This window comes from Vombatus ursinus, unplaced genomic scaffold (genome assembly GCF_900497805.2).
Source record: "Vombatus ursinus unplaced genomic scaffold, bare-nosed wombat genome assembly UNPS02005264.1, whole genome shotgun sequence".
Taxonomy (NCBI): Eukaryota; Metazoa; Chordata; class Mammalia; order Diprotodontia; family Vombatidae; genus Vombatus; species Vombatus ursinus.
The window spans coordinates 383,138-408,190 of record NW_020945042.1 but is presented as its reverse complement, the minus strand read 5'-3'; the positions used below and the strand labels follow the sequence as shown (position 1 = coordinate 408,190).

Sequence of the window (25,053 nt, the reverse complement as noted above, 5' to 3'; positions counted from 1 at the left end):
CACCCTCCTTCAGCTAGAGTTGTTTCTCCCTCGATTTCAATTTCTCAAATTCTCCCCAATTTTTTCTCCCCAAATTCAAGCTCGGTCCTTCATCACAGGTCCAAAGCCCTCCAAATCACCTTCACAATTTCCTTCACCTCCTTATTCAACTCAAGTCCTTCTCCAAAACTTTTTGCCATAGGACTTTCTCCTTGAGAATGAAAACTCTCAAGACAGCCTTAGTATCTGTGGAATGAATGACTAAATCGACTGGACAAGATGGGGACGATATCGGCTTCAGGTACTTAGTACTTGTAAGTAGTAACGGCGACACTACTGTTAATACTGGCTCTCCCAGAGCAAATACACACATGCAGGGATTCCAGTGAGAACAGTTTAAGTTTTGGCCTCTGTAGAAAAGCTCAGGGCACAAATCATTAGGCAGACGCTCCCTCACATCCCTCGAGGTGCTGGATCTCCACCAAGGTTTCACTTTCTGAGTACACTTTGTTGTGAACTTACTTGTTAATAAGCTATTGGAATCATCTACTTGCCTGCCAATTTATTAACAGGAAATAGATACAATAAACCAAGTAACAGTAAAATATATATGTGAAATAATATACAGAATAAAATATGTGTGAAATAGAAAATAATTATTGAGATTAATTAACATAAATTCAAGTATCCATTAAGTGCCTACTACATGCATGTGCTGCATGTGCACTTGGTATACAAAAGTGAAAAACAGCACAGTCGTTGGCTTCCAGAAGGGTACGATTCAGGTTTGTGGCAGGAGCAGGGAAGCTGAAATGAAACACATGCACAAGCAGCTACTCTGCCCACATTAAAATATGAATAAGTACCTAGGAGAGGTACTTCATCAGAAAATCTGAGCGGCGCGGTAGACTTTTTCCAGCTAGGCCAGGCAGCTGGAGCAATCAGAGAAGGCTTCAAAGAAGAGAAGGTACCTGATCAAGGCCATCAAGAAAGGACAGGAAGAAGAGAAGAGGCAACAACAGTGTTTTAGGAGTGGATGATAACATACAAATCCACCGGACTTAACAAGTCACAGATGTGGGCTCAAGAGAACAGTGAAAGATGACTACCAGTTTTCAAGACGTCATCATCAATGAGTTAACGATGGTGCCACCCAATGAAAGAGGGAAATCAGACAAGGAAGAAGACTTCATCAAGTTATAAATTCAGTTTTCGGTATGCTGAGTTTCAAGTATCATTGACCCATCCCAATCGATGGAACAGAAACACAGAGTAGAGGACATAGGATCACGGATTTATAGCTAGAAGGGGCTACAGCGATCATCTAATTAAGCCCCCTCATTTTACAGGTGAGGAAACTGAGGCAGAGAGGTAAAATGTCTTGCCCAAAATCACACAGATAGCAACAATGAATTAGGACTGAATTCAGTCCTTCCTCTAAGCCTAACTTTTTTCACTGAGACACTCTAATTTGAGAGTCATTTTTAAATAGGTAATAATGAAGTAACATATTCATGTTACAGTGGCCTCTGAGCAAAACTGGCAAATCAGTCAATCAACAAGCTTTTATTAAGTGCTTACGTGCCAGACACCATGCAGACAAAAACAGAAACAAAACTGTCTCTGGCCTGAAGACATTTACATTCCATCAGGGGAGACATGTATCTGTAATAATATCTACAGAATAAATACAAGGTAATTTTGGGAGAAAGATACTAGTAGCTAGAGGGATCAAGAAATGTTTGGTTCACGAGGCAGGGATGAGAACCAGCTCAGTTCCAAGGATGCAAGGTCTGATAATCTATTTAGTGGCATAAGGAAAGATGTATACTGTTTTGTTTTGTTTTCTATTTATTTCCAAACTCTTGCTGGTTAGAGAATGTTGCAACATCCTAAGGACTAAACACCTTTCCAGGCTTAATGCACCTTGTTCCCCTTTATGCAATGAACCGGCCCATCTGACATTCTTCAAACTCTCCATCCATCTCTCACCACCACTGCATAAGGTGTAACCCACGCTTGGAACACATTCCTTCCTTACCACCGCTCTTCCATTCCCTCCCTATATTTTTATTTTATTTTGTGTGAGGCAACTGGGGTTAAGTGACTTGCCCAGGGTCACACAGCTAGCGAGTGTTTTGTGTCTGAGGCGGGATTTGAACTCAGGTCCTCCTGACTCCAGGGCCGGTGCTCTGTCCACTGCGCCACCTAGCTGCCCCCCTCCCCCTCCCATCTTCTCTGAAGGCTCAGCCTTACGTGCCATCTCCTACCAGAAGTTTGACTGTTAACACCTGCACCCTCTCGACACACAAATTTTCACACACACCCTTATCTTTTTATAATCTCTGGCCTCCCAATATTATTTCCGTGAGGCCAGGAACTATGTTTTCCTTTTGTCCTTGTATCCTCAGCACCTAACAATGACTGTAGATGCTTAATGAACATTTACTGGATTTGACAAGTTGACCAGAACCGAGACTGTTTGGAGAAGAGAGCAGAGTGAATGAAGAAAGAAATAATACTCCTAAGAGATACAGGCAAATTGAAATGCAGACGGGCTAGCAAACGTGCCAGTGACCTTTTTTGTTGTTGTGGTTGTTCAGTTGTTTCAGTCATGTCTGACTGTTCATGATGCCATGGTTTTCTTGGCAAAGATACTAGAGGAGTTTGCCATTCCCTTCTCTGGCTCATTTTACAGATGAGGAAAATGAGGCAAACAGGGTTAAATGACTTGCCCCAGGGTCTGAGTGTCTGAGGACTGACTTGAACGCAGGTCTTCCTGACTCTAGACCATGAGCTCTTATCTACTGCAACACATAACTGCCCTCACGGTGATTTTAGGGCTTATTATTATATCTGTGTAGCAAGGAGGGATTGTAGCAAGGGTCTTCAGGGATCCAGATTTTGAAGGAGGGACAAAGAGATAGTAGAGGAAGAGTGAAGATGGAATGATGCCTCTATGAATAACAAGGAAAAGGTTTAATATCTTTGTATGGCCTCTGAGAAGTGGGCCTGAGTTATACATTCTTTCTTCTATGACTACAATGTCATGTTGGTAGACATTAAGGCTTCTCAGATGCATAATTTTAAAATATAAGTTTTTACTGATGTCTTTTGTTTTTACATCACTATAGTTTCCAGCAGTATCTATTCCCCTCCCCCTCCAAGACAGCTATTCCATATAGCAAGTATTTATAAAGACATAAGAAAAAGGGGAGCAATCAACTTAAATGATCAATACACTGAAAAGGTCTAAAAACATGTGCGATGTGCATGGACTTCCCATCTCTGCAAGGAATTGGGATGAGAAGCGTCTTCTCATCTCTTTTCCCAGCCACACTCATTTCTTTATAATGTCGCAACATTCACTTCTGATTTGGGGAGGGGGAGAGTGTTCTTTCCATTCACACTGCTGTGGTCATTGTGTATACTGTTTTCTTGGTTCTGCTTACTTTGCTCTTCATCAGTTCATACAGATCCTTCTAGGCTTCTCTATATTCACTACACTCATCCTTTCTTACGTAGCATAGTAATATTCCTTTACAGCTACGTTCCACAATGTGTTTAGCCATTCTCCCATTCGATGGGCATCTACTTTGTTTCCAAGTCGCTGCTATCTCAAAAACCTCTGCAACCAATTTTTGTGCTATATTAGTTCTTATTAGATGCACTCCAGCGACCTATTTATTCTGTGACCCCAACTTCTTATGAGAGATGGTACTGACAAATCACAGCTGAAACACAGGCTCATAGACTAATACTTGAGATTCCTAGAGGACAGAGTATAAAGAGAAAAGGGAATGTGACCCAAGACAGAGCCTTGGGAAGTACTCACACTTAGCAAGAGGTCAAAGAAGAATGGAAAAGAAGGACTAGCCAGAGAGGCAGGAGAAGGGCCAGGAGAGTCACATACACCCAGGAAGCAGACAATATCAAGCAGGGCTAACAGCACCAAATGCTGCAGCAACATCAAGGCAGATGACCACTGAGAAGACAGTCTGGAAGTGGGAAAGTCAACGATGACCATTGAGAAGGAGAGTTCAGCATCACTGGAGGGAGGGAAGCCAAATTACAGAGGATGAGGATATGTAGGTGGCAAATTTAAAATATTCTTTCTAAGGGCAGCTAGGTGGCGCAGTGGATAGAGCACCAGCCCTAAAGTCAGGAGGACCTGAATTCAAATCCGGCCTCAGACCAAACACTTGACACATACTAGCTATGTGACCTTGGGCAAATCACTTAACCCCAATTGCCTCACCAAAAAAAAAAAAAAATTATTTCTAGAAGTTTGGCAGTAAAAGGGAATATAGAGAAGATGAAATCAGAGAAGGCTCCAGAGAAGGTTTGTTTTTGTTTCTGTCCGTTCATTTGAGAATAGGGAAAACTTGAACATATTTGTAGGCAGAGGGAAAGAGAAATAGAGATTGATGAGACACTGGAGGGAGGGAGGGGGAAGGAGGAAGACTGCAGTTAGAGAAAAGTGTTGATGACGATGATGATGATGATGATGATGATAATGTTGTTTTGGTGGGCAAGACAGCAGAAGAGTATGGGATGGAAGATAAGGAGAAAGGACTCCTACCTTAGAGGGTAAGGATCTTGAGAATTTCAAAGGACTAGAAAAGGGAAAAATAAAAAAGTTATAAAGTAAGAGAAAAAAATCATTTACTGAGAGAAATGAGAAGGAGGTTAGAACTAGAGGTTTTAGGAGAAAATTGAAAATTTGGAAGAACTTCCATAGGGAATGTGATAAGAAGTCAACAGGTCAGTTCTTATCAAAATAATGAAAAGAACATTCTTGAGTCAGGAAAGTGCAGAGTCTAAAATCACTTTCAGTGCAGATATCAGGTAGAAATGTAGCAGAAAACAGGTAGAAATCCTAATCCAGAAACAGAAAATATCCCCAAAATCAAAGGGGAAGTCTATGTGAAAAAATTCCACATTCATGTCACATAATTCACTTCTAGTCCAAGAAATCATCAAGTCAACTCTCTTGGCTAACAGAACACTTCAGCAAAGCAATATCCTATACGAAATTGGGACTTTTGTGTTATTATTCCAAAAACTCCAAAAACAAAAGCTAATGGAACAAAAAAAAAACAAAAAACCGCAGTTGCAATTGTCTCTAAGTATATACTTTTAATGTACAATAGACATAATTGTGTCAAATATAAAAACTCATTTCTATATTATTTCTATTTTTAAAAAGCCAAACATGTGAAACTAAAGCTTCCTAATATTCTCAGAGTAATATTAAATATATTTTAGAGCTGAAAACAGATTTCCCAGAATAGCAAGGTAGAGGAACCATAGTAAATATTTTCATATTTTCCAGTGGAAAAGATTTAAATCATATTCCCTACTTACAAATAGACACTATTAAGTAGTGTGTTTTCATCATGTATCTGTAAAATGTAAGGATAATCCTGGGATTAGATTGTAGCATTTACATAAATTGAATTACTGAAAACCTGGAACCTCTATTAAGCATGGTAAACAAGTAAAGCTGATGTTTCACTCCTAGAATCTGAATCTTTCAAATATAAGTCTGAATAAACAGAAATCTAGTTTCAAAGCCCTATTTTACTGCCAGAAATAAATAGTAACAGAAAACCACCATATTTGAAAGCAGTCTTTTTAAAGGGGGAAAAGATTAGAACTGCACAAAAACAGTGAGTTAAGGATAGCTTATAAATAAAAATAAAGATCCCTTTCCCAACAATATCCTCAAAGACATTCTCAATCATTACCCATGAATCAAGTTTCTCTCTTGGGTCCTTCATACTAATATGGCACATTCATGAACAGCTAGTTCCCTCCAGTATGGATTACCACTGCTACTGGCAGAGAATAAGAACATTCTGAACCATCATTAAGAAAGACTATCGGCGGTCCTATTAGGAAAGTGGCCTTTCTAGCAGGGGGCGTTAAAAAGAGATGCATTATAATTTACATTCTTCTTAGTGTCTAGGAGCTATCTTGGGGTCCAAGGCAGTGACTGTGAAGGCATCCTGGGATTGGGCCCAATTAACCCACAGCTGACTTTTACATGTCTTAGGGCTCTTACATCTACTGGCACTAGCAGGGTCTTTGAGTCACTAGCAAGGACTAACCCACTCAGGGACTCCCCACCAGCAATTCAGAGTCCCTGCAATGCTCCCGTCCCTCAACAGCTAATACTCTAACATGGTTCATTTTTAGACAGCTTCAGACAGCACAAAAACATGTATCCCAAGGTCTACTATCATGGATCCAAAAAGATTCAATTGAATTGTTCTCTTGCGGTCGTTTTATGGGTCTCCCAAGATGCTTTGGGTCCCACTGTTGACCATAGGGGGAAAAAAGCAGTGCTCTCCTATAGATAATTAGAAGCTGCCACTACAGAAAAGCTAAGACCCCAACTCTACAGGCTACGCTGCCAGCAATGAGACCCTCCAAGCGTTCCCAGGTTAGTGAAGAATCTAATGAGCAAAACTGCTGCCATCATCCATTCTCTAAGCCTGCCCTTTCAAAAAACATACCTTATAACGTAACGTACAATATAAAACATCCCTTGTCAAGATGCTGGTCACCAAATACCAAAGATTTAAATGTATTTAAATGTGCTTCCTTAGGAAGTAAAATTGCTGCTAAAAAATTCAGGCAGGTAGGTGGTCTAAGCAGATTTCATTGTACTTTTCCAGAAGTACACATTAGCAGTAGGCTTGCTTACATTACTGGAGGAAAAAAAAAATTTTTTTATAAAAAATTTTGAGTTGCTTTATTATGAGTCAGAGTTCAACTTAAATAGTTATTCACTGTGACTTCCTGTCAAGGCATTCCATTTCTCATTAGATAAACTAAGTGTATATTCTAACAAAATAGAAAAGTCTCAATTTTTTTAAAAACACATGTTAAAAATTGTTTTTATACGCAACTGGGAAATAAGATATACAGGCAATAGAGTATAGAAATCTATCCTGCCCTAGAGGAAAATAGAAGGGGAAGGGGATAAGAGAAGGGGGGGAGGTGACAGAAGGGAGGGCAAATTGGGAGAAGGGGTAATCAGAATGCATGCCATCATGGGGTGGGGGAGAGGAGAGATGGGGAGAAAATTTGGAACTCAAAATCTTGTAGAAGTGAATGCTGAAAACTAAAAAATATTCATTAATTAATAAAGGCAAACTAAAAAATAGAAAAGTCTGTGCAATCTAACTATACAGAAAGCTCTCTCTGATTTTTAAAGAATTACAAGGGATGAAAGTATATAATCAAGGAAAACATAACAAAAAAGTCTATCAGTCAATAAGCATTTATTAAGTGCCTACTATGAGCCAGGCACTGTGCACTGGGGATACAAAAGGCGGGTGTCAAGGAGCTCACGATCTAATGGGTGAGAAAACATGCTGGCAACTTGATAGAAACAAGATACAGACAGGATAAGTCGGAGATGATCAATAGAGTAAGGCGCTAACATGAAGGGGGACCAGCAAAGGCTCCCTGTAGGAAGGACCATGAGCTGGGATTTGGAAAGAAGCCAGAAGACAAAATGAAGAAGGAGAAGATTCCAGGCAGGAAGACAGCGAGAGAAAATGTCCATAGCATGGAGATGGAGTATCAATGCTATTGCAAGGAGACCAGTGTTGCTGGATCTCAGATTTCATAGAGGGGCAGAAAGGAGGGGGGTGGAGAGGAAGGTGTAAGAGCACTGGAAAGGTAGGAGGCGGCCAAGTCGTAAAGGGCTTTCAATGCCAACCAGGATTTTCACATTCGTTGCTGAAGGTGATAAGGTGTCACTCAAGTTGGGGGCATGGGGGATGACATGCTCAGATCTGTACTCCTGGGAAGATTAATTTGACGGCTGAGTGGGGAACAAACTAGAGCGGAGAGACGAGGCAGACAGCATGACCAGAAGGCTCTTGAAATAGTCTGGGCAGGGGGCGAGGAGGGTCTGCCCTGGGGTGGTGGCAGTGGCAGAGGAAAGAAGAGGGTTTATGTGAGAGATATGAGAATGATACAAAATCAGCAGGACTCCCCAACAGGAGACTGGATGTATGGGTGAGAGTGAGTGAAGAGTTGAGCAAGACACACCTAGGTCACAGCACAAACCTCGAAGAATTGTGTCAAGAAGGTTACAGCTCAAAAGAAAAGCTTTCAAAAATAGTTAGGATGATTTAAGAAAAAAACCTTTTTACGCATGTTCTGAGCAAGAAAAACAAAGCAGGGAAAGGTCCATCGATTGAAGCAGATGGGGTGATAATAGCAGATGACAAGGAAGAGAAATTATTCGCCTCCTTCCTTGCTCACACTCTCTATCAAGGCAAGTACTCTTCAAAGGGGCAGAACAAACAAGGCTCAGAGGGAAGGGAAGAGGGCAGATGAAGAAACAAGAGCGTGTACTTGCTCAGTATGAGCTGTCTCCAAACCAGGCAGGGGAGTCATTCCAAGGATTTGAAAGAACTCTCAGATGTGATCCTGAAGCACACCATCCTCCCTTTTTCTCAAACCCTTGCAATCCGCCTTCCTACTGCACCACTCAAGTGAAATGACTGTCTACAAGGTTACCAAGGATCTCTTTTGCCAAATCTAATGCCCAGCTGTCGGCTACCAGCCTTCCTTGGCCTCCCTACAACATTTTACATGGCTGACCATCTCTTCCACCTAGTCAGTCTTTCCTCCTTGGGTTTTCATGGAAAGGCCTCCTCCTGGTTCTCTCATCAGTCTACAAGTTCAGTCCTGAGACTTTTCATGTTCTCACTCTGTACTCCCCATGACCTCATCATTGACCATGGGCTGGTTCAACTGCCATATCTTGGCAGATAACTCACAAGTCACATGTTGTCGTGGTAGTTGTTCAGTCATGTCCAACTCTTCATGACCCTATCTGGGATTTTCTTGGCAAAGATACTAGAGTGGATTGCCATTTCCTTCTCCAGTTTATTTTACAGATCAGGAAACCAAGGCAAACAGGGTTAAGTGACTTGTCCAGGGTCACACACTAGCAAGTGTCTGAGGCTGGATTTCAACTCAGGACTTCCCTACTCCAGGCTGGATGCTTTATTCACTGCATCATCTAGATGCCCTTACATATACATTCCTCACTCTTCCTCCTGAGTTCCAGACTTGCATTACCAAAGTACCCTGCTAGACATCTCCACTTTTAAGCCTCATATGAATTTCAAACTCCCTCCCCTCCAAAAAACCCTAGCCCTCTTCCTAACAGTAGGCACTTAACAAATGCTTGTTTGTTTCCTTTCTTCCTTCCTCCCTTTTTCTCTCCCTCCTTCCACTTTACTTTCCCCTCACATAATCTACATTCCAATCAAAGAGACCTACTACTTCAGTGTCTTAACAAAAGCTATCCATCCCCTCCTCAATCTCCTCCAAACACCCACACACAAATTCACACACTCTCTCTGTCTCTTTGTCTGTGTCTTTCTGTCTCTGTCGGTCTGTCTGTCAGTCTCTCTCTCTCTCTTCTCCCCCCCCCCCCCCCCCCCGCCACTCCTACTCCTCAGCCTGGAATACTTCACTTTGGCTTCTAGGAATCCGAGGCTCCAGGCTCCAAATGAAACAGCATACGTGAAGCTCTTGCAAACCTTAAAGAGCTACGTAAAAAGGCATTTTTATTATTAACTAAGGTATCATTTTTATTATTATTATCACTCACATCCCCCAAATTTTTTTATTTATTTTGTATACATTTTTCTTTTTGCCCCTGGTGTTGGGCACAAACTAGGCAAATGAATTAGTCTAATAGTCTTTTCTCAATCCTCAACCTTCTTGACTTCTCAGCACTCAGACACTGTTGATCACCACGTCTTCACAGATACTTTCCCCCCTCCAGGTTTTCATGACAGTATCCTCTCCTGATCTTTCTCCTCCTACCTGTCTGACCACTCCTCCTAAGTCTTCTTTGCTGTATCTTCATCCATGTCATGCCCACAAATCACGGATGTCTCCAAAGGCTCTGACCTCTTTTTCCCTCTTTTCCTTCCACACTATCTTATGTGGTAATCTCATCAATTCCCATTGGTTTATTTATTATCTCTATGCAAATGATTTTCAGATCCATATTCATCTAGCCCAAACCTCTCTTTAGACCTCCAGGTTTCACATTACCAACTGTCTCTCAAACAGCTTGAATTGGATATTCTCTAGATCTTTCAAACTCAACATGTCCAAAACAGAACTCATCTTTCCCTCCAAGCTCTCCCTCTTCCCAGCTTCCTTATTACTGTCCCAGGACACCATAATCTTCCCAGTCACCAAGGCTTGCAACCTAGGTGCATCCTCAACTCTTCACTAGCACTCATATGTTGTCCAATCTCATTTCGACCTTCACGATATCTCCCTAACACATCCCATTCTCTTGGCTCACCAAATAACCACCTTAATACAAGGCCATCATCACCTCTTGCCTAGAATCTTGGGATGTATGGGGTGTTCAAGGAAGACCAGCACTTCTGGCATAAGGACTTGCCAAGCCCTTTTCAGGGTTGTTTATCCACCTTTGGTGTCTACTTGGTACTCAACTCTCACCGGTGGCTTCAAGAAGATGTAGTATTAGGAGTAGTCACACCCCAGTAAAACTGTCTCAGTAGATGGCTAAACCAAGTTGAGGGTAACTGAGGGGTCTTAAAGTTAGGGAGGTGTCTACCCCAAGCATGTGAAGACTTTACCCAGCAGAATGGGCAGGTGAACACTTTGTTCCAACCACCATGAAGGTAGCTGAAGCAGGCATTATAAAGTGCTTAGAGCTTGGTCAGATATCAAAGACACCAAGGTCATCCACTGCATCCTGAGCCATCACCAGTCATCCTGACTTTTATCTTGCCACTGGATTTCAATGACTCTTGAAGAGAGAGTAGGGCTGATGACTTTGTACAGCTCTGCCACACTTAAATCCAATTCACAAATGAGTCAAGAAACCACTGATGATATCAATGGTCCTCTTCAAAAACAAAGGACGAACAGCAACAATAGCCTTCTAATGGTACACACTCTGTCTCAAGATTCTCCCCCTCCCTTTTCCATCCTCCATTCAGCTCCCAGAGATTTTCCCAAAGAAAAGGTCTGATCATATCAGCCCCCCATTCAGCAAAGAAGCACTGATGGCTACCTATACCGTGGCCCTCCAGGATCAAGTATGAAGTCCCCGTTGGCATTTAAGGCTCTTCATAAACAGACTCTCTCCTACCTTTCTAGCCTTTTTACATTTTGCACTGATTCACACACTCTACAATTCAGATATTCCATGGGCTTATTAACTGATCCTCACAAAGGACACTCCATTTCCCAGTTCTTTGCTTTGGGTATCCACCATGCCTCTCCCTCCTCACTTCTTCCTTCTAAGTCGTCTGGCTTCCTTCAAGACCAGTTCCATCTTCTGTGGTGGGCCTTTCCCAACCTCCCCTGTTACTGCTAGTGCCTTCCCTCTTGAATGAGCTTCCATTCCCTCCATATATATCCTCCATGTAGATAGATGAAGCATTTATCAAGTACTATGTATCAATTACTAGGCAATGTACTAAGTACTAGAAATACAGACACAAGAGAGAAAGAGAGAGAGTCCTTACCCTCAAGAAATATACAATCTAGTTGGGGAAAAACAACACATAACTGGAACTGGGGGCTGGGAAACGGTGGAAAAGTCTGGAGTCATGGGAGAAGAGTAAGTATGAAAGGCCTAGAAACTTATAGAAATGGTGGTTTGGAGCAGGAAGTCACCAATCAAAGGAAGATGCCATGGGGGCAGAGGCTTCTCTAGGGTGTGAAGGTTGCTAGAGAGAAGACGATGAAGTTCCAGAGGTAGGAGTGGAGCTAGAAAAAATGAGCATATCTAGTTATTTCTCTTTCTATGCTGTCCCCTCCATATAAGCTCCTTAGGGCAGGGAGTTTTTTGTCCTCTCTTTGTATCTAAAAAGAAAACGTGGTACATGTCACATTTAACAAATGATTATATTAAGTGCTCATTATGTGTCAGGCATTTCGATGAGGGACAAGTTGGGGGGGGGGGTTAGGAGGGAGGACTGGTTATAAAAAGTCTTTTCAATAGAACTGACTAACTATAATCTTTAAGGCCATGAGTCAATCTCAAATAGAAACAGGGCCACTAGTACATAAAGGATTCCAGGGAAGGACCACAATCTTAGAAAACCACATATTAACATTATGTTCTATTGTATTTTTATTTTATTAAGTATTTCCCAACTACACTTTAATCTGGTTCACTGGCGCGTGTCTGACACCTTTGCTTTAAGGAACCAGGATGAACAGCATTGGTCCCAGGAAGCTGGAAATGGACAAAAGTTTCCATTTTCAAGAGCAGAAAGTCAGATGAGGGAAAGCTATGGACTGATGAACCTAACAATGCTCTCTGAAAAGATTCTGTAAATAATTACAAAACATGGTTTTTAAGCACTTAGAAAAAGAGGTAATAGCAAAATGACAATATGGGTTTAAAAAAAAAAAAAGTCATGCCAAACTAACCTCAATTCCTCTCCAAATGCGATCAGAGGCATTTAACATCAGGTTATTTGGATTTCAGCAAGGATTCTGGCTATCTTTCTTAACATATGGACATGATCATGGTGAAGCACAAAAGAGCTACCAGTTCAATTTCATAGATTCCAAGTTGGATCGAAGCAAGTAAGACAAGGCTGGTGATCAATGGCCTGCCAGGCTGGTGGGAGGGCCCTATCTCGTCTAAAGTTCTAGCCTCTGCCCTTTTCTATTCAACAGTTTTGTCCATTACTTCGATGAAAACACAGAGAGCATGCTCACCAAATTTGAGAGGGAAATAAAGCTGGAAAGGCTTTAGTACTTAGATGACAAAAATGAGGATTCAAAAAGATTTTGATAAAATGGAAAGATAAACCCTAAGTAACAGATACTAGTTAATGGGGCCAAAAGTAAATCCTTGGGCTTAGTGTCTTACAGAGTACTTTCAAAGTACAGAAGAACTGCAGATACCTGGAGTAATTATTTGAGATAAACAATATAACCAAGTTGCTAAAAACATTAATATAATTCTAGACTCCATGAACAGAATAGTATTCAGAGCTAAAGAGCAAAAGTCTCACTCTAACCTTTCCAGGTCAGACTATATATACACCTACACATTTGTAGCACTATGTTCAATGCTGGGCACCAAATTCTGCGATACTGACACACCAAAATATGTCTAGAGGATGAAAGCCAGGAGGATCCAAATCTAAGGGAGGTCCAAAAACCATGCCAAAGGGTGAACAGTTAAAATATCAAGGAGTGTTTACAACGGAAGAGCAAAGACACAGAGCAGTTATACCAGTGGCCTTCAAATATCTGAGGGTACATGTAGTGGAAGAGTAAGTCTTGTCTACTCGGTTGCCAAAGGATGAACCAGAACCAACGAGCAGGAGCAAAAATCAGGTTTCAAAATGAAGCGCTTCCTAATGATCTGAGTACCCAGACGTGAAATGGGATGTCTTGTGAGGTAGCGGCTAAGAACTAGGTGAGGTGAGTTCTTGATAAGGAGGAAAGTCCTAGCAGAAGCTTGCTGAAAATCCAGTAATTCATCCATTATGAGGTCCCATTGTAAGGCTCCTGGCTCAAGGTAACACCACCATTTTCATAAGTCCCTTAACAGTTCTAGAGTTATAGGAATCAAAAGAAAACAAACTGCTTCCTTCAAATCTTTAATTCTCCCAAGTATTATTTTGTTCGAAAAAACTAACTACTGATTATACAGCACAAACATATTAATTTCCAAAATGGAACTGTGGAGATGATCGATTTTGACACCTGACACTGTTGTGCTAGGCTCAGCAATTGAAACATAATCTGAAATCAAACAATATTCAGAGACTAGCACACCATGTCCCTTCTTATCAAAAGGGAAAAGTTTCTTAGAAGGAAGCCTTTCTCCAATGGAGTTTTTTCTTATGTCAGGAGGGAGGTGATTTTTGCATTTGGAGAAAAACATGAACTCCTGCTCTCTAGTCTGGAGAAGTCGTACGTTTTAGTGCTCTCGACATGGAATTGAATCATGTCCATTACACATATATAAAAAAAGGCAGATACTTCGCTAATAGAATTCTTTCAGCTTATATTACATTACATCAAACCTTTCATGCCAGGAGCTGGATTTTCCTAGTGCAATGTCTAATGCTTATTAAAACAGAGGCACATTAACTACTGGCACCACACAATTTAAAAAAAAACTTGTAGAAAACAAAATTTTAATAGGTCTATTAATAGGCCTATTAACTAATATCAGCTCAAAAAAGGCCCAAGGTTCCACATTTGCAGATTCCTTCAAGGATGATAATTTAATAGAGCTTAAGACATTTGAAGATTTCAAGCAAAACACAAGCTGAAATGTAATGTACTTCCTGAGCTATGTCCATGGCACACTGAAATTATTACATCCTTCAGTTTATCCTTGAAGGCTCTCATGTCTACTACTGGAGCACTTCTGAGGAGTATTCATTATCTCTGGCTACTACTCATGGTGGGGCTGATGAATATCCTTTCTTTCTAAAAAAAAAAATCTCCACATAGATGATGGTGGCTTCATCATACTTCTTGAACAACAAGACGGTATCATACACCCAAGGAAAACAAACATACCCACTTTACAGATAAACAGTAAGTCACAGTTTGGCAGTCAGGAATCCACTATAGTTAGTCTTTTCCACCTTTGAAACCACTCTGGAAACTACACTCAACTCAAGTGTTATTAAAGACCTTACCTTCTTAAGGCAAGAAAGGTAAATTAAAAGTTGAGTAACTTCTTCTACTGTGTTTTATTAACACTCTGGAGGGCTTCAGGTTTGCAGTGTTTGCATGTGGCATACTAAGGATCTCATCTTAATTATGCATAAGTAAACCGTGCAAATACTTTTTGTTCATTAAAGCTGAATGAGGCAAATTAATGTAATAATAGTAATAGATTACATTTGTGAAGCTCTTTTAAGATCTGTAAAACATATATCTCTTTTGATCCTCAAAATAATCTTGAAGTAGATGTTGTTATTATCCCAATTACACAGATGAGGTAGCTGTGGCTGAAAGAGGCTGACTAGCCAGGAGAGTCACAGATAGCATCTGACATAGGATTAGAACTCAAATCCATTATGCTTCGAAACCCAACACTCTTCACTAAGCCAAGTTGCCTCCTATAAACTATAAAAATAAAACTATATAGTTTTACACTAAAACTATAAACTATAAAGATAAAATGATATTCAATCAACAAGCATTTATTAAGTAACTTCTATTGCCACTGTTGTAGGGATAGAAAGATAAAACTGAAACAGTGGCTGCCCTCAAGAAGTTTTCAATCTATGGGCGGTAAAGAAGATGCACAAACAGGGGTATGTACAAAAGAGAAGGTAATTTGGGGATCTAGGCATTAGTGCCTGAAAGATGGGAGGGACAATAGTTTTAGCTAAGTCTTTTTTTTTTCTTTATTGCTTTTTGGTGAGGCAATCACGGTTAAGTAACTTGCACAGGGTCACGCGGCTAGTAAGTGTCAAGTATTTGAGGCCACATTTGACTCTAAGGCTGGAGCTCTATCCTATCCACTGCACCACCTAGCTGCCCCAGTTTTCAGCTAAGTCTTGAAGGAAACGATTTAGCACGTTCTGAGCAAGAAAAAGAAGGGAAAGGTCCACTGACTGAAGCAGATGGGGACATGCTAATAGATAACAAAGAAGCAAAATTACTCACCTCACCTGCAACATTTTATCTCCTATCTGTCTTTGCTGTTCCTCATTCTTGGAATACACTCCCTCTTTACTTCTCTAGATCAGTTTGGCTGAACCAAAGTGGGTATGAAGAGTAACACCGATGCAAAGGTTGGTGGGACCAGGTTGTGAAGGACTTGAAATGTCAAAGGAGTTTATATCTGACCCACGGGTAACAGGGAATTGCAACTGCTGGGGTTCATTAAGGAGGAGAATGACATAGGTCACCTGGGCAACTAAGTGGAGGATGGATTAGAGGGGGCAGAAACTTGAGACAAGGAGACCAATCAAGAGGCCAGGCCGGAGGGATGAAGGTTTACACTGGGGAGTAGTTGTATGTGGGGGGAGAGAAAATGGGTGTGAGATGTGGAGGTAGAAAAGCCAGGTTGTGGCAACTGAGTATTGCATATTTGAGACAAAAAAAAGGGTGAGGAGTTGAGGATTACATAGAGGTTTTGAACCGAGGTGGTGATTAAACTGATTTAAACCAAAACATTGAAGGTATTTTCTCTTATAGTCATTTAGACCTACATCCAGATGAAATCAAATTAAATGATGTCAATGTCCTTCTGCATTCATGTACAGTAAGGCAGAGAAAGAGAGAAATGTGTTTCAGCTCTTTTTCTAGTTTCTAAGTACACCTCCTATCACTCATACACACTAGTATTTAACGCTGCTTATTAAAATGATCTTTAAAACTTTCTGTAGCTTTCTACAAAATGTACTTCAAAAGCGGAGTCAGCTTAATTCAGGTCAAATACTAAAGGCCTATTATTTGCAAATGACTAAATTCAAATGAGAAAGTTCTTCATTCTAATCTAACATTCAACGTACTATTAACAATGAACAGACCTAACAGGCAGGTTGGCATGGTGGACACAAAGCAAGCCTAGAACCAGGAAGACCTTGCATTCAAACCCCACTTTTAGCACATCCAGTCACTCTCAGTGTTCTAGGCAGTTCTCTAAGACCCCAAGCTGCAGAGAAGGTCCTGACTTCCAATGGCCGAGGGATTTTCCACATCCAAAAGTTTCCTGTACCAATGAAATCACAAGTCCTGTCCCTATGAATTCCTAAACATGAATCTTCATTTTTTTAACAGCTTCCTTTTTGTTCTTTATCCCAAGTAATGTACAGTTTCCCAATCCCTTTTTTTTTTGAAGGGGAAGGAGCACGCATTAAAGTAGTTAGCACAAGGCTAAAATAGCTTCATGTGTTTTTATCTACCTAATCAATGTCTCCATGATTTTTTGAAATGCAAATTTACAAACCAAAATATTACTGAAAATTCAACAACAAGGCTATCTTGAGTTTCTCCAGAATATCTCCCCAACATTTTTCTGTTCTTTCATCACAGTCCACTAAAACTTTCTACGTTCACTTCAAACCCAATTCTGCTCCTGATTCTCTCGCCTTTTACACGTACCTCAGGCCCCCTTTCATCCATTTTATGGACTGTCTTCCCCCATCAGAATGTAAGCTCCATGAGGGTAAGGGGATGTCTTTCTTTTTGCTTGTATTTGTACTCCCAGAGTTGAGTGCAGCGCCTGGCTCCTAGTAAGGGCTTAATAACAGTATCTATCCTCATTTCTCTCAACTTCTTAATCACCTCCCAACACCAACACACGCTTGCATTCTCAAGCAACTCGATTCAATTGAGTAAGTCACTCGGGGGGCATAACCTTCTTTTCCCTTCAAAAATCCAGCAGAAAGCGCTACATGTGTCCAAGTTGGCCACGGCCCCCATCCCGCTCGAAAGCCGCATGCATCTCAAATCCCCCGGATCCGCAGCGCTTCGGGCTCCCTCTGCCCACAACCGTCCCCCTCACCTGGGCACCTTCGGCAGCTCACAGCCCGCAGGGAAACTGACTCGGGTCAATTTCGCCGGCCGGCCGCCGTGCGCTCCGAGCCTGAGCCGGGAAAGCCCCGGTCCCACGCGTGTCCGCCCTCCGCCACCCCCAAGTCTCCTCCAGCCCGGGGCACCCGCCTCCCCCCCCCGCCCCCGAGTGACAGCCCCAGGGGAGCCCCCTCCCCTCACCTAGCTTGGAGCGGGACTCCTCCAGCTTCTGGATCTGGTTCTCCAGAAAGAGCATCGCCACGGCGAAGGCCACCACCGCCAGCAGCTGCAACTTGGGCGGCATCATAATCCTGAGGAGCCCCATGAAACCCGCCGCCGCCGCCGCTCGGGATCACGACATACCGCGGGGGGCGGGGAGCGAGGCCCCGGGGACCGGGGGGCGCGGGCGCGGGGCGCCGGGAGGAGCGAGCCGGAGCCCCGAGGCCGGCGGGCAGGAGCGAAGCGCCGCAGCGGCGAGAGCCGCGGCCACCACTGCCTCCGACCCCCCCTTCTTCCTGCCTTCCCTCCCTCCCTCCCACCACCCACCCCCGCCCCCAGGCACCAACGCCAACGCCGCCCGCGTCCGCTGCTCCTCCGGAGCCTCCGCCGCGGCCGCCGCCGGCCAGCAGGCCCCCGCACTCAGCAGCACTCCGGTTCTCGCTTCCCCGAAGCCGGACCAAGCCCAGCACCTTCCCGCCTCGCTCGCTCGCTCCCTCGCTCTGCCCACCCGGCTCCCTTCTTCCTCCACTGCCTGCCTCCCTCCCAGAGCCCCGCTCCAGCACCGAGGCTGCGACTGCGCCGCCCTCGGCCCCGCCCCCAGCTCGGACCCGCCCCCTCCCCAATACGCATTCACGCACGCTGCTCAGCAGCCCTGCCTCCCGGCCTCAGCAAACACTCCGCCTTCCCTTCCCAACCCCATTGCGACCGCTATTGGACCCCGCCTCTGCCACCATGGTTGCCGTGGTCTTTCGCTCGGGATTAGGATTGGCTTGCTCAGCTGCCATTAAAATTAACTCAGCAGGTGATTGGCTTAAACGCGGCGAGAGAGCGAGGCGGGACGAAGCCAGAGGAAGGAACGAGCGTTTTAGGACTCGGAACGAAATGCCATGAATGAAACTGAGGGGGCCCTCCAAAGGAACAGTTTTATAGGGGTCTCGGTAACGTGCCTGACTGTGGGGGAAGGAGAGCAAATCAAAAAGACCCTCGCACACCCTTGATATTATAGGAGGCCGCCCCCTGGAGTTCTCCATCCCATCAGGTGGCTCGGGGGAGGCCCGCTGGGCGCGGCGAGCGGAAAGCTAACGAGCCAGGGAGTCAGGCGTAGCGTTAGTCACCCCAGTGGAGGGGTCTTCGGGCCACGTCAGGACCTGAGCACAACGGCTGCGATGGCGGCGAGCGGGCGGCCGGGATGTGCTGCGGCGTTCGGGCTGCGGCTGCTGCTGGCGTCCGTGCTGCAAGCGGTGAGTGCTGAGTGCTGGCGCCTCCGTAGCCGCCTCGGGGCTCGTAGCGAGGGCCTGGGGGCCCAGGACGAGCCTTAGGAGCCGCGCTTGAAGAGGGCGGGAGGGCGGCCCTGGAGGGCTACGTGGCCGCTGTAGGGGCCCGGCCCCGCCCGCCCGGCCACCCTCCTCAGCCTCGGCGAGGCCTCGTTCTTGGCCGCCTCCCCTGGGGTCCCTCTCGCTTCTCACGGATTTCAGGGCCCAGCTCTGCGCTCGTTGAGTCAGCAAGCATTTATGGAGCGCCTGCTGCGATTAGTCTTCGAGCACTTTGAGTCTCCTACTCAGTGTGCTAAGCGCTAGTGATTATCTCTGCCCTCAGGGGGCTTACCATCTAACGAGGGAGGCCATAAGAAAACTCATGCAAGTAAGATATAGAAAGGGTAAATTAGAGATCATCAGGTAGAGGGGAGATTACGAAAGCGCTTCATAAAAAAGGTAGGATTTTAGTTGGAACTTGAAGGAAGCCAGGGAAGTGACGGCATTCCAGGCAGGGGTCACAGCCAGTGACAACGCCCGGAGTCGGGAGATGGAGTGTCTTGTGTCACAGGGTCACAGATTACATAGGAAGGTGTAAGAAGATTGGAAAAGAGGGGGGATGGTTATGGTTTGAACCCCAAATAGAGCATTTCATCATTGATCCTGAAAGCAACAAGGAGCCACTGGAGTTTATTGATTGGGGAAGTATTATTCAATAAACATTTACTAAGTGCCTAGTGTGTGCCACATACAATGCCAGGTGCTGGGGGCTTAAAAGAAAGCAGTCCTTGCCCTCCAGTCTACTGAAGGAATATAGCTTAGACAGACAAAAACCAAAAAGGAAAATACTTTTAAGTGCTAATGATGTGGGGAATCAGGAAAGGCTTCAGGAGGTGATACCTCAGCTATACAAGGCAGAAATTAGGAGAGTGTTCCATCATTGGAAGCCAAATGAGCAGGAACAGGAGTGTAAGAGTTGACAGGTTTTGTGTATTGGGAACAGCTCTCACAGCCTAAACTTTCTGTCTCCCTAATACTTAGCAGCACTTGCTGATTGGTTGTATTCAGTCCAGCCTCTCATTTTAGGAATGAGGAAGGTGATTCCCAGTGACTTAAAAGAACACATCCAGAGTGGTGCAAGGGGCCAGTGACAGCACCAGATTCTGAGGCCCAGCAAGCCGCTGCCTTTCCTTGTTCCTAGAGAAGAGACCTAAATATGCCAATTTGTCTAACCTTCCTTATCTCTCCCTGCCAGTTCCTTCTGTCCTTTGGCCTTATTTCAGTTAATTCCCTTTTCTTTCTCTTCGTAGGACTTGCCCTGCCCTTCCAAATGTGCAGACTGCAGTTGTAACTTCTGATTTTAAACTACTACAAATGCTGGAATAAGTGCTTGACTCCTTAAAAACAGTCATTTTAAAAGATTACGCATCAATGGTGACCACCTGAATTTAAAGTTGTGTAGAAATAATAGTATCTGTGGCTCACACCTGCCTCTAACTTAATGATTCCAAAAACACTTTCTTCAGACTGGCTTCTTGGGTTTCTTTCTTTAACATCACACTGCTGCTTCCCAGTGACTCTTAAGCCACCCCTCCTCTGCCCCAGCAGAACTGTTCCTTGTAACATTGAGTGTACATTTAAGCAAAATAAAGCAACATGGCCACATCTGAATATGTGTACGTCATTCCACACCTGTAGTCTGCTGCCTTTCAGTTTTAAAGCAGGAGACGTGCGTTACTGTTAGTCCTCTGAGGTTATGATTGGTCAGAACATCCATCTGAAATGTGCTGATGGTCATTTTGTATTTTCTCTGGGTTCTTCACCCTCACTCTTCATCAGTTCTGCCCAAGTTTCTCTAAATTCTTGTTTCTTACAACCTAATAAGGTTCCATTATATTAATAAACCAACCAGCCAATCTATTAGTTGCTTGTTTCCTTCTAGTCCTTTGCTGCCTCCCTCCCCCAAAGTGCCGCTACAAATGCTATTTGTCCATATGGGACCTTTCCTTCCGTCTTTGACCTCCTTGCAGTATATGTCTACAGAGAGCATTACAAACTGCTTTACTCACAACTCTGCGAAAAAGGTAACTCAAGCATTTTTTCCCCTTTTTGCACCGGAGTCAGGATTAGAATTTAAGTAGCCTCGTAAGAAGTTTCACCCTCTTTACACTCTGCCACACTTAACTTTTCCATATTGGAAAGTGAGTACACATCTCTTAACGTTTCACACAAAATTACAGGGTTAAATTGGACTAACTTAACCATGGTCACATAATCAGAAACATGTTCATCCTCCCTGAGATAAGGCTGCTAGCCTTCTCCCACTTAGCAGGAAGCATGCCCGGGAGGGACTTGATCTGTTTGACCTGACATTCATGGTTGACAAGATCTACAGGGAGGCCTCCATAGCTGTAACTAAAAGAACCTTAAGATCATAGAATTTGGGAGCAGGACAGACGTCTCTCCCTCTCGTTTTGTACAGTGAAGCCCAGGCTCGAGGAGTTGAACTGACCCAAGAGACCCAAGAAAGAGTGGAAGGGCATGTGTCCACAACCCTTAGAACAGCTCTTTTCGTGCTGGCAGAGAACTGAAGATGCCCATCAGTTAAAGAATGGCCACTTTATGGTAGAGGACTGTTGTGGCACATTCTTGTGCTGTAAGAAATGGTGAAAGGGGTGGTTTCAGAGGATCTTGGAAAAACTTGTATGAACTGACCTGACGCAGAGTAAAGGGAGCAGAACCAGGAGAGCAGTTTATACAGTAACAACAGTGCCAGGACAAACAGCTTTGAAAGACTTAAGAGTTCAGATCAATGTAATGCCCAACCACGATTCAGGAAGACGCTACTACCTCCTAACAGAGGTGATCGCTTCAATGTGCAGAACCTTGGTTTGTTGTTTGTTTCGGTTTTTTGCATGACCAATACTATCCATATTGTTTACTGGGACTTTTTTTTCCTTTTCCATTTGGGGTGGGGAGGAGATAGTAAGGAAAGAAAATAAAATTTTATGTGGAAAAAAAATTTTAATGACTAGTCAAAGTTATGGGGCAAGGTAACGGCCAAGCGTAACTAGACTGAAACACGTATCTGCTGATTTTCCAGTCTTTTGCCATAGAATGCCACACAGCTTTACCCAAAGAATTCTGGGTTATATCACCTACCAAAATGTGTTTGTGCTGTACTCCTTGGGTTTTTTGTTCTCCAATAAACCCCGGTATTTAGAAAATTTAGATTAGTCTGTGCATTTGAAATACTGCTGCTACCATGTGCTTAGTAGAACGCAGTTTTAAGCAGTGTTTCTTAAAGGTAGGGAAAGAGAGTAGCTCAGTATTGAGGGAATTAATACCAGGAAGGTTCCTTAACGTACTCCGGCTTAAAAGGCTTTTTGGTAGCATCAGGTCACTATGTACACAAATATAAAAAAGGGGAACTTTCTTCCTCCTACATTTACTTTTTCCCATCCTTTAAATTATGCTGTCACCCCAAAGGATAAAACCTGGACTTGCTTACAGTATTTTTATCTTGTGGTTTTGGTGGAATAATATGCAGCTTGGTGGGATAGAGCTTCTTGGGTTGGGGAATCAAGGGATATTCGTTCTTTTGTAACTTGGCTACCTAATACATACGTGATCTTGGCAAGGTACTTTCAGTTTCTTTATAAAATCAGTGGCTTAAAAAATTACTAATTGGACTATTAAAAGTTACTAAAGATTGTCTTTAAGGTCTCTTCCAGCACTAAATAACATGATCCTTGGGAGTAGGTGATTATAGAACCTTTTGAGAAAATTAGTTAAATGATATTTGAAGAAATGAATGAGTCTTAAAATTTTATCCTGGTTGTCACCCTTAATACTCCTTATTCTCCTGTCTTTCTCCTTATTAATACCAAAGGACCGTACATCTTCCTAGCAGTTCTTTGAAATTCAGTAAGTTATAGCTCATGCCAATTCAACCTCATTAATTTATGCTATTAGGTGCAAAATTACAACCAAATAAGATCTGTCTTGAAGAGTCTTCAGTGGCACAAATAAAATTCATTTCATGTCAACAGATGCTAAATGTGATACTCTCCAAAGCAAGGACTGAGTTTGAGTTGTCCTTTTTGAAAATTGAAATCTCTAAAAATACTGGTACTCTCAAATTTTAGGTAATAATCAAAAAATTTTAAAGACTGTACAGTTCTTTTATCCTAGGTATGTTTGAAAAATACCAAGCACAAAAGTGCTAGATGAATATGAAACACTGCTATTATATTATTATAGTTTCACAACCAACTGAACATCAAAATGATGCCTAAGCTTGGTCCAAAGCTAAATTTTCACCCAAAGAGCAGCATTAATTACTTAACCTCCAGGATTTCCAGCCTTTCTCTTCTTTGTCACTAGCTAAAATTTGGGCAACTGTTATTACAAGGATAAATGGCTAGTTTGTATTTCAATGGTGGTTTTCTAAGAGTATCTCTCCAGTTTTCTAGGGTCCTTGAAATTACTGTAAATTGCAGCTTACTTCACTTTGGTTTCCAGGATGCTGTGGTTTAAGGTAGAATGCCCAAATGCGGAAGTGAATAGCTGTAAATCCCAAAGTAGTGGTTCTTTAAGGTTAACATTTGAGAAAGTGGGCTCTTGTGCTCCATGAAGTGGTTATTTTTCTGAATCTTTAGGAATAGAAGTATTCATGTGATTTAGGAAGGTTGCTTTCTAGGATTCCTCAAATTTGAATTATAAAAATCAAATTATCATCTCAGACAATTTGTGGATGGATGTTCTTATAACTGTAAAAACAAAACTATAGAAATCATGATGTTCGTATTTTAATCCAAAGCTGTTTTTTCCCCTTCCAGATAAATATGAGCATTCAGGGAAACAGTTAACTCAGGTTCCTAGGCTGATTAATTAATGTGGAATTAATTATGCAATTTATGGATTAATATTTATACCATTAACATCTTAACAAGAAATAACTCAAACCCTTGTTTAATCCGTTTCTATGAATAATGAGTAAATCTGGTCTTTTAAAAAAGAGTTGACTTTAAAAAGCTAAAAGGTACCTTTGAAGACTAAGTAAGATTACATGATTTAATGATGGCATTGTATTTTTAACCCCCCCTTCACTCCTCTGTTAAGTGGTTTTTCAGCCATATCTGATTCTTCTCTACCCCATCGGGGATTTTCTTGACAAAGATACTGAAGTAGTTTGCAGTTTTCTTCTTTGCTCATTTTACAGGTGAGGAAACTGAGGCAAACAGGGTTAAGTGACTTGCTCAGGATCATACAGCTAGTAAGCATCTGAGGCCAGGAGTCTTCCTGACTTTAGTCCCAGCACTCTATGCACTCTGGCGCCACCTAGCTGCCTAACTTCAGCCAAACTGGTTTATTTGCTGTTCCCTGCTTTTGCCATGTCTTTAAACATGCAAAATTGCTGCTATACTGGAATGCTTCATGCTGGAAATATACTGTCTCCTCACCCCTCTGATTAGAATCTCTAACTTTCTTCAAAGCTCTGCTTAAGTCCCACCTGCAACATGAAGTCTTTACTGACCTCCTTAGCTGCTAGTAGTGCCTACTCTTCTAAAGTAAATACAATTAACTTTGTATTTATTTACGTGTAGACATAGTGGTTTTCCTCCGCAGAATGTTTATGTGCCCCAGCTCCTTGCACCATGCACGGCATTTTACTAGTTACTTAGTAAATGTTTATTGATTTGTATATATTTTGGATTAGGTTAAGATTCATATGTTCTAGAGCCCCCTAAATCATTTAAAGTTTTGTTCAAGAGAATAAGTAAATTACAACATATAGCAAATTTAGATATGCTAATGATATGTAAAAACTTTTGATTCTGTACTTTCATATGGTTCTGTAAAAAGTCATCACAAATTTTTCTTTGAAGACATCTGTCTTTTGTCTTAGCAGAGATTAATAATCAGAAAAGAAACATTTATTAAGCGTCTGCTTTGTACAGAGCACTGTGCTAGGTTCTTTGGAGCCTGCAAAATTTAGCTAAGACATAGTCCCTGACCTCGTAGAGCTTACATAGCTGGACTATATGTAGTA

At 42.6% G+C, this 25,053-nt stretch overlaps 2 protein-coding genes across 2 annotated transcripts in view; one reads left to right on the top strand and one right to left on the bottom strand.

Moving 5' to 3' along the window:
• LOC114030767 (heparan sulfate 2-O-sulfotransferase 1) overlaps window positions 1-17,879 on the bottom strand; it is a 197,191-nt gene extending 179,312 nt beyond the window's left edge. Inside the window, exon 1 of the mRNA XM_027845653.1 lies at window positions 17,728-17,879. Coding sequence (XP_027701454.1) covers window positions 17,728-17,851 — 124 coding nt within the window. The 5' untranslated portion in view covers window positions 17,852-17,879. The remainder of the gene's footprint in view (window positions 1-17,727) is intronic.
• Window positions 17,880-18,891: 1,012 nt separating this feature from the next.
• SELENOF (selenoprotein F) overlaps window positions 18,892-25,053 on the top strand; it is a 43,201-nt gene continuing 37,039 nt past the window's right edge. Inside the window, exon 1 of the mRNA XM_027845600.1 lies at window positions 18,892-18,986. Within this exon, the coding sequence (XP_027701401.1) occupies window positions 18,912-18,986 (75 nt within the window). The 5' untranslated portion in view covers window positions 18,892-18,911. The remainder of the gene's footprint in view (window positions 18,987-25,053) is intronic.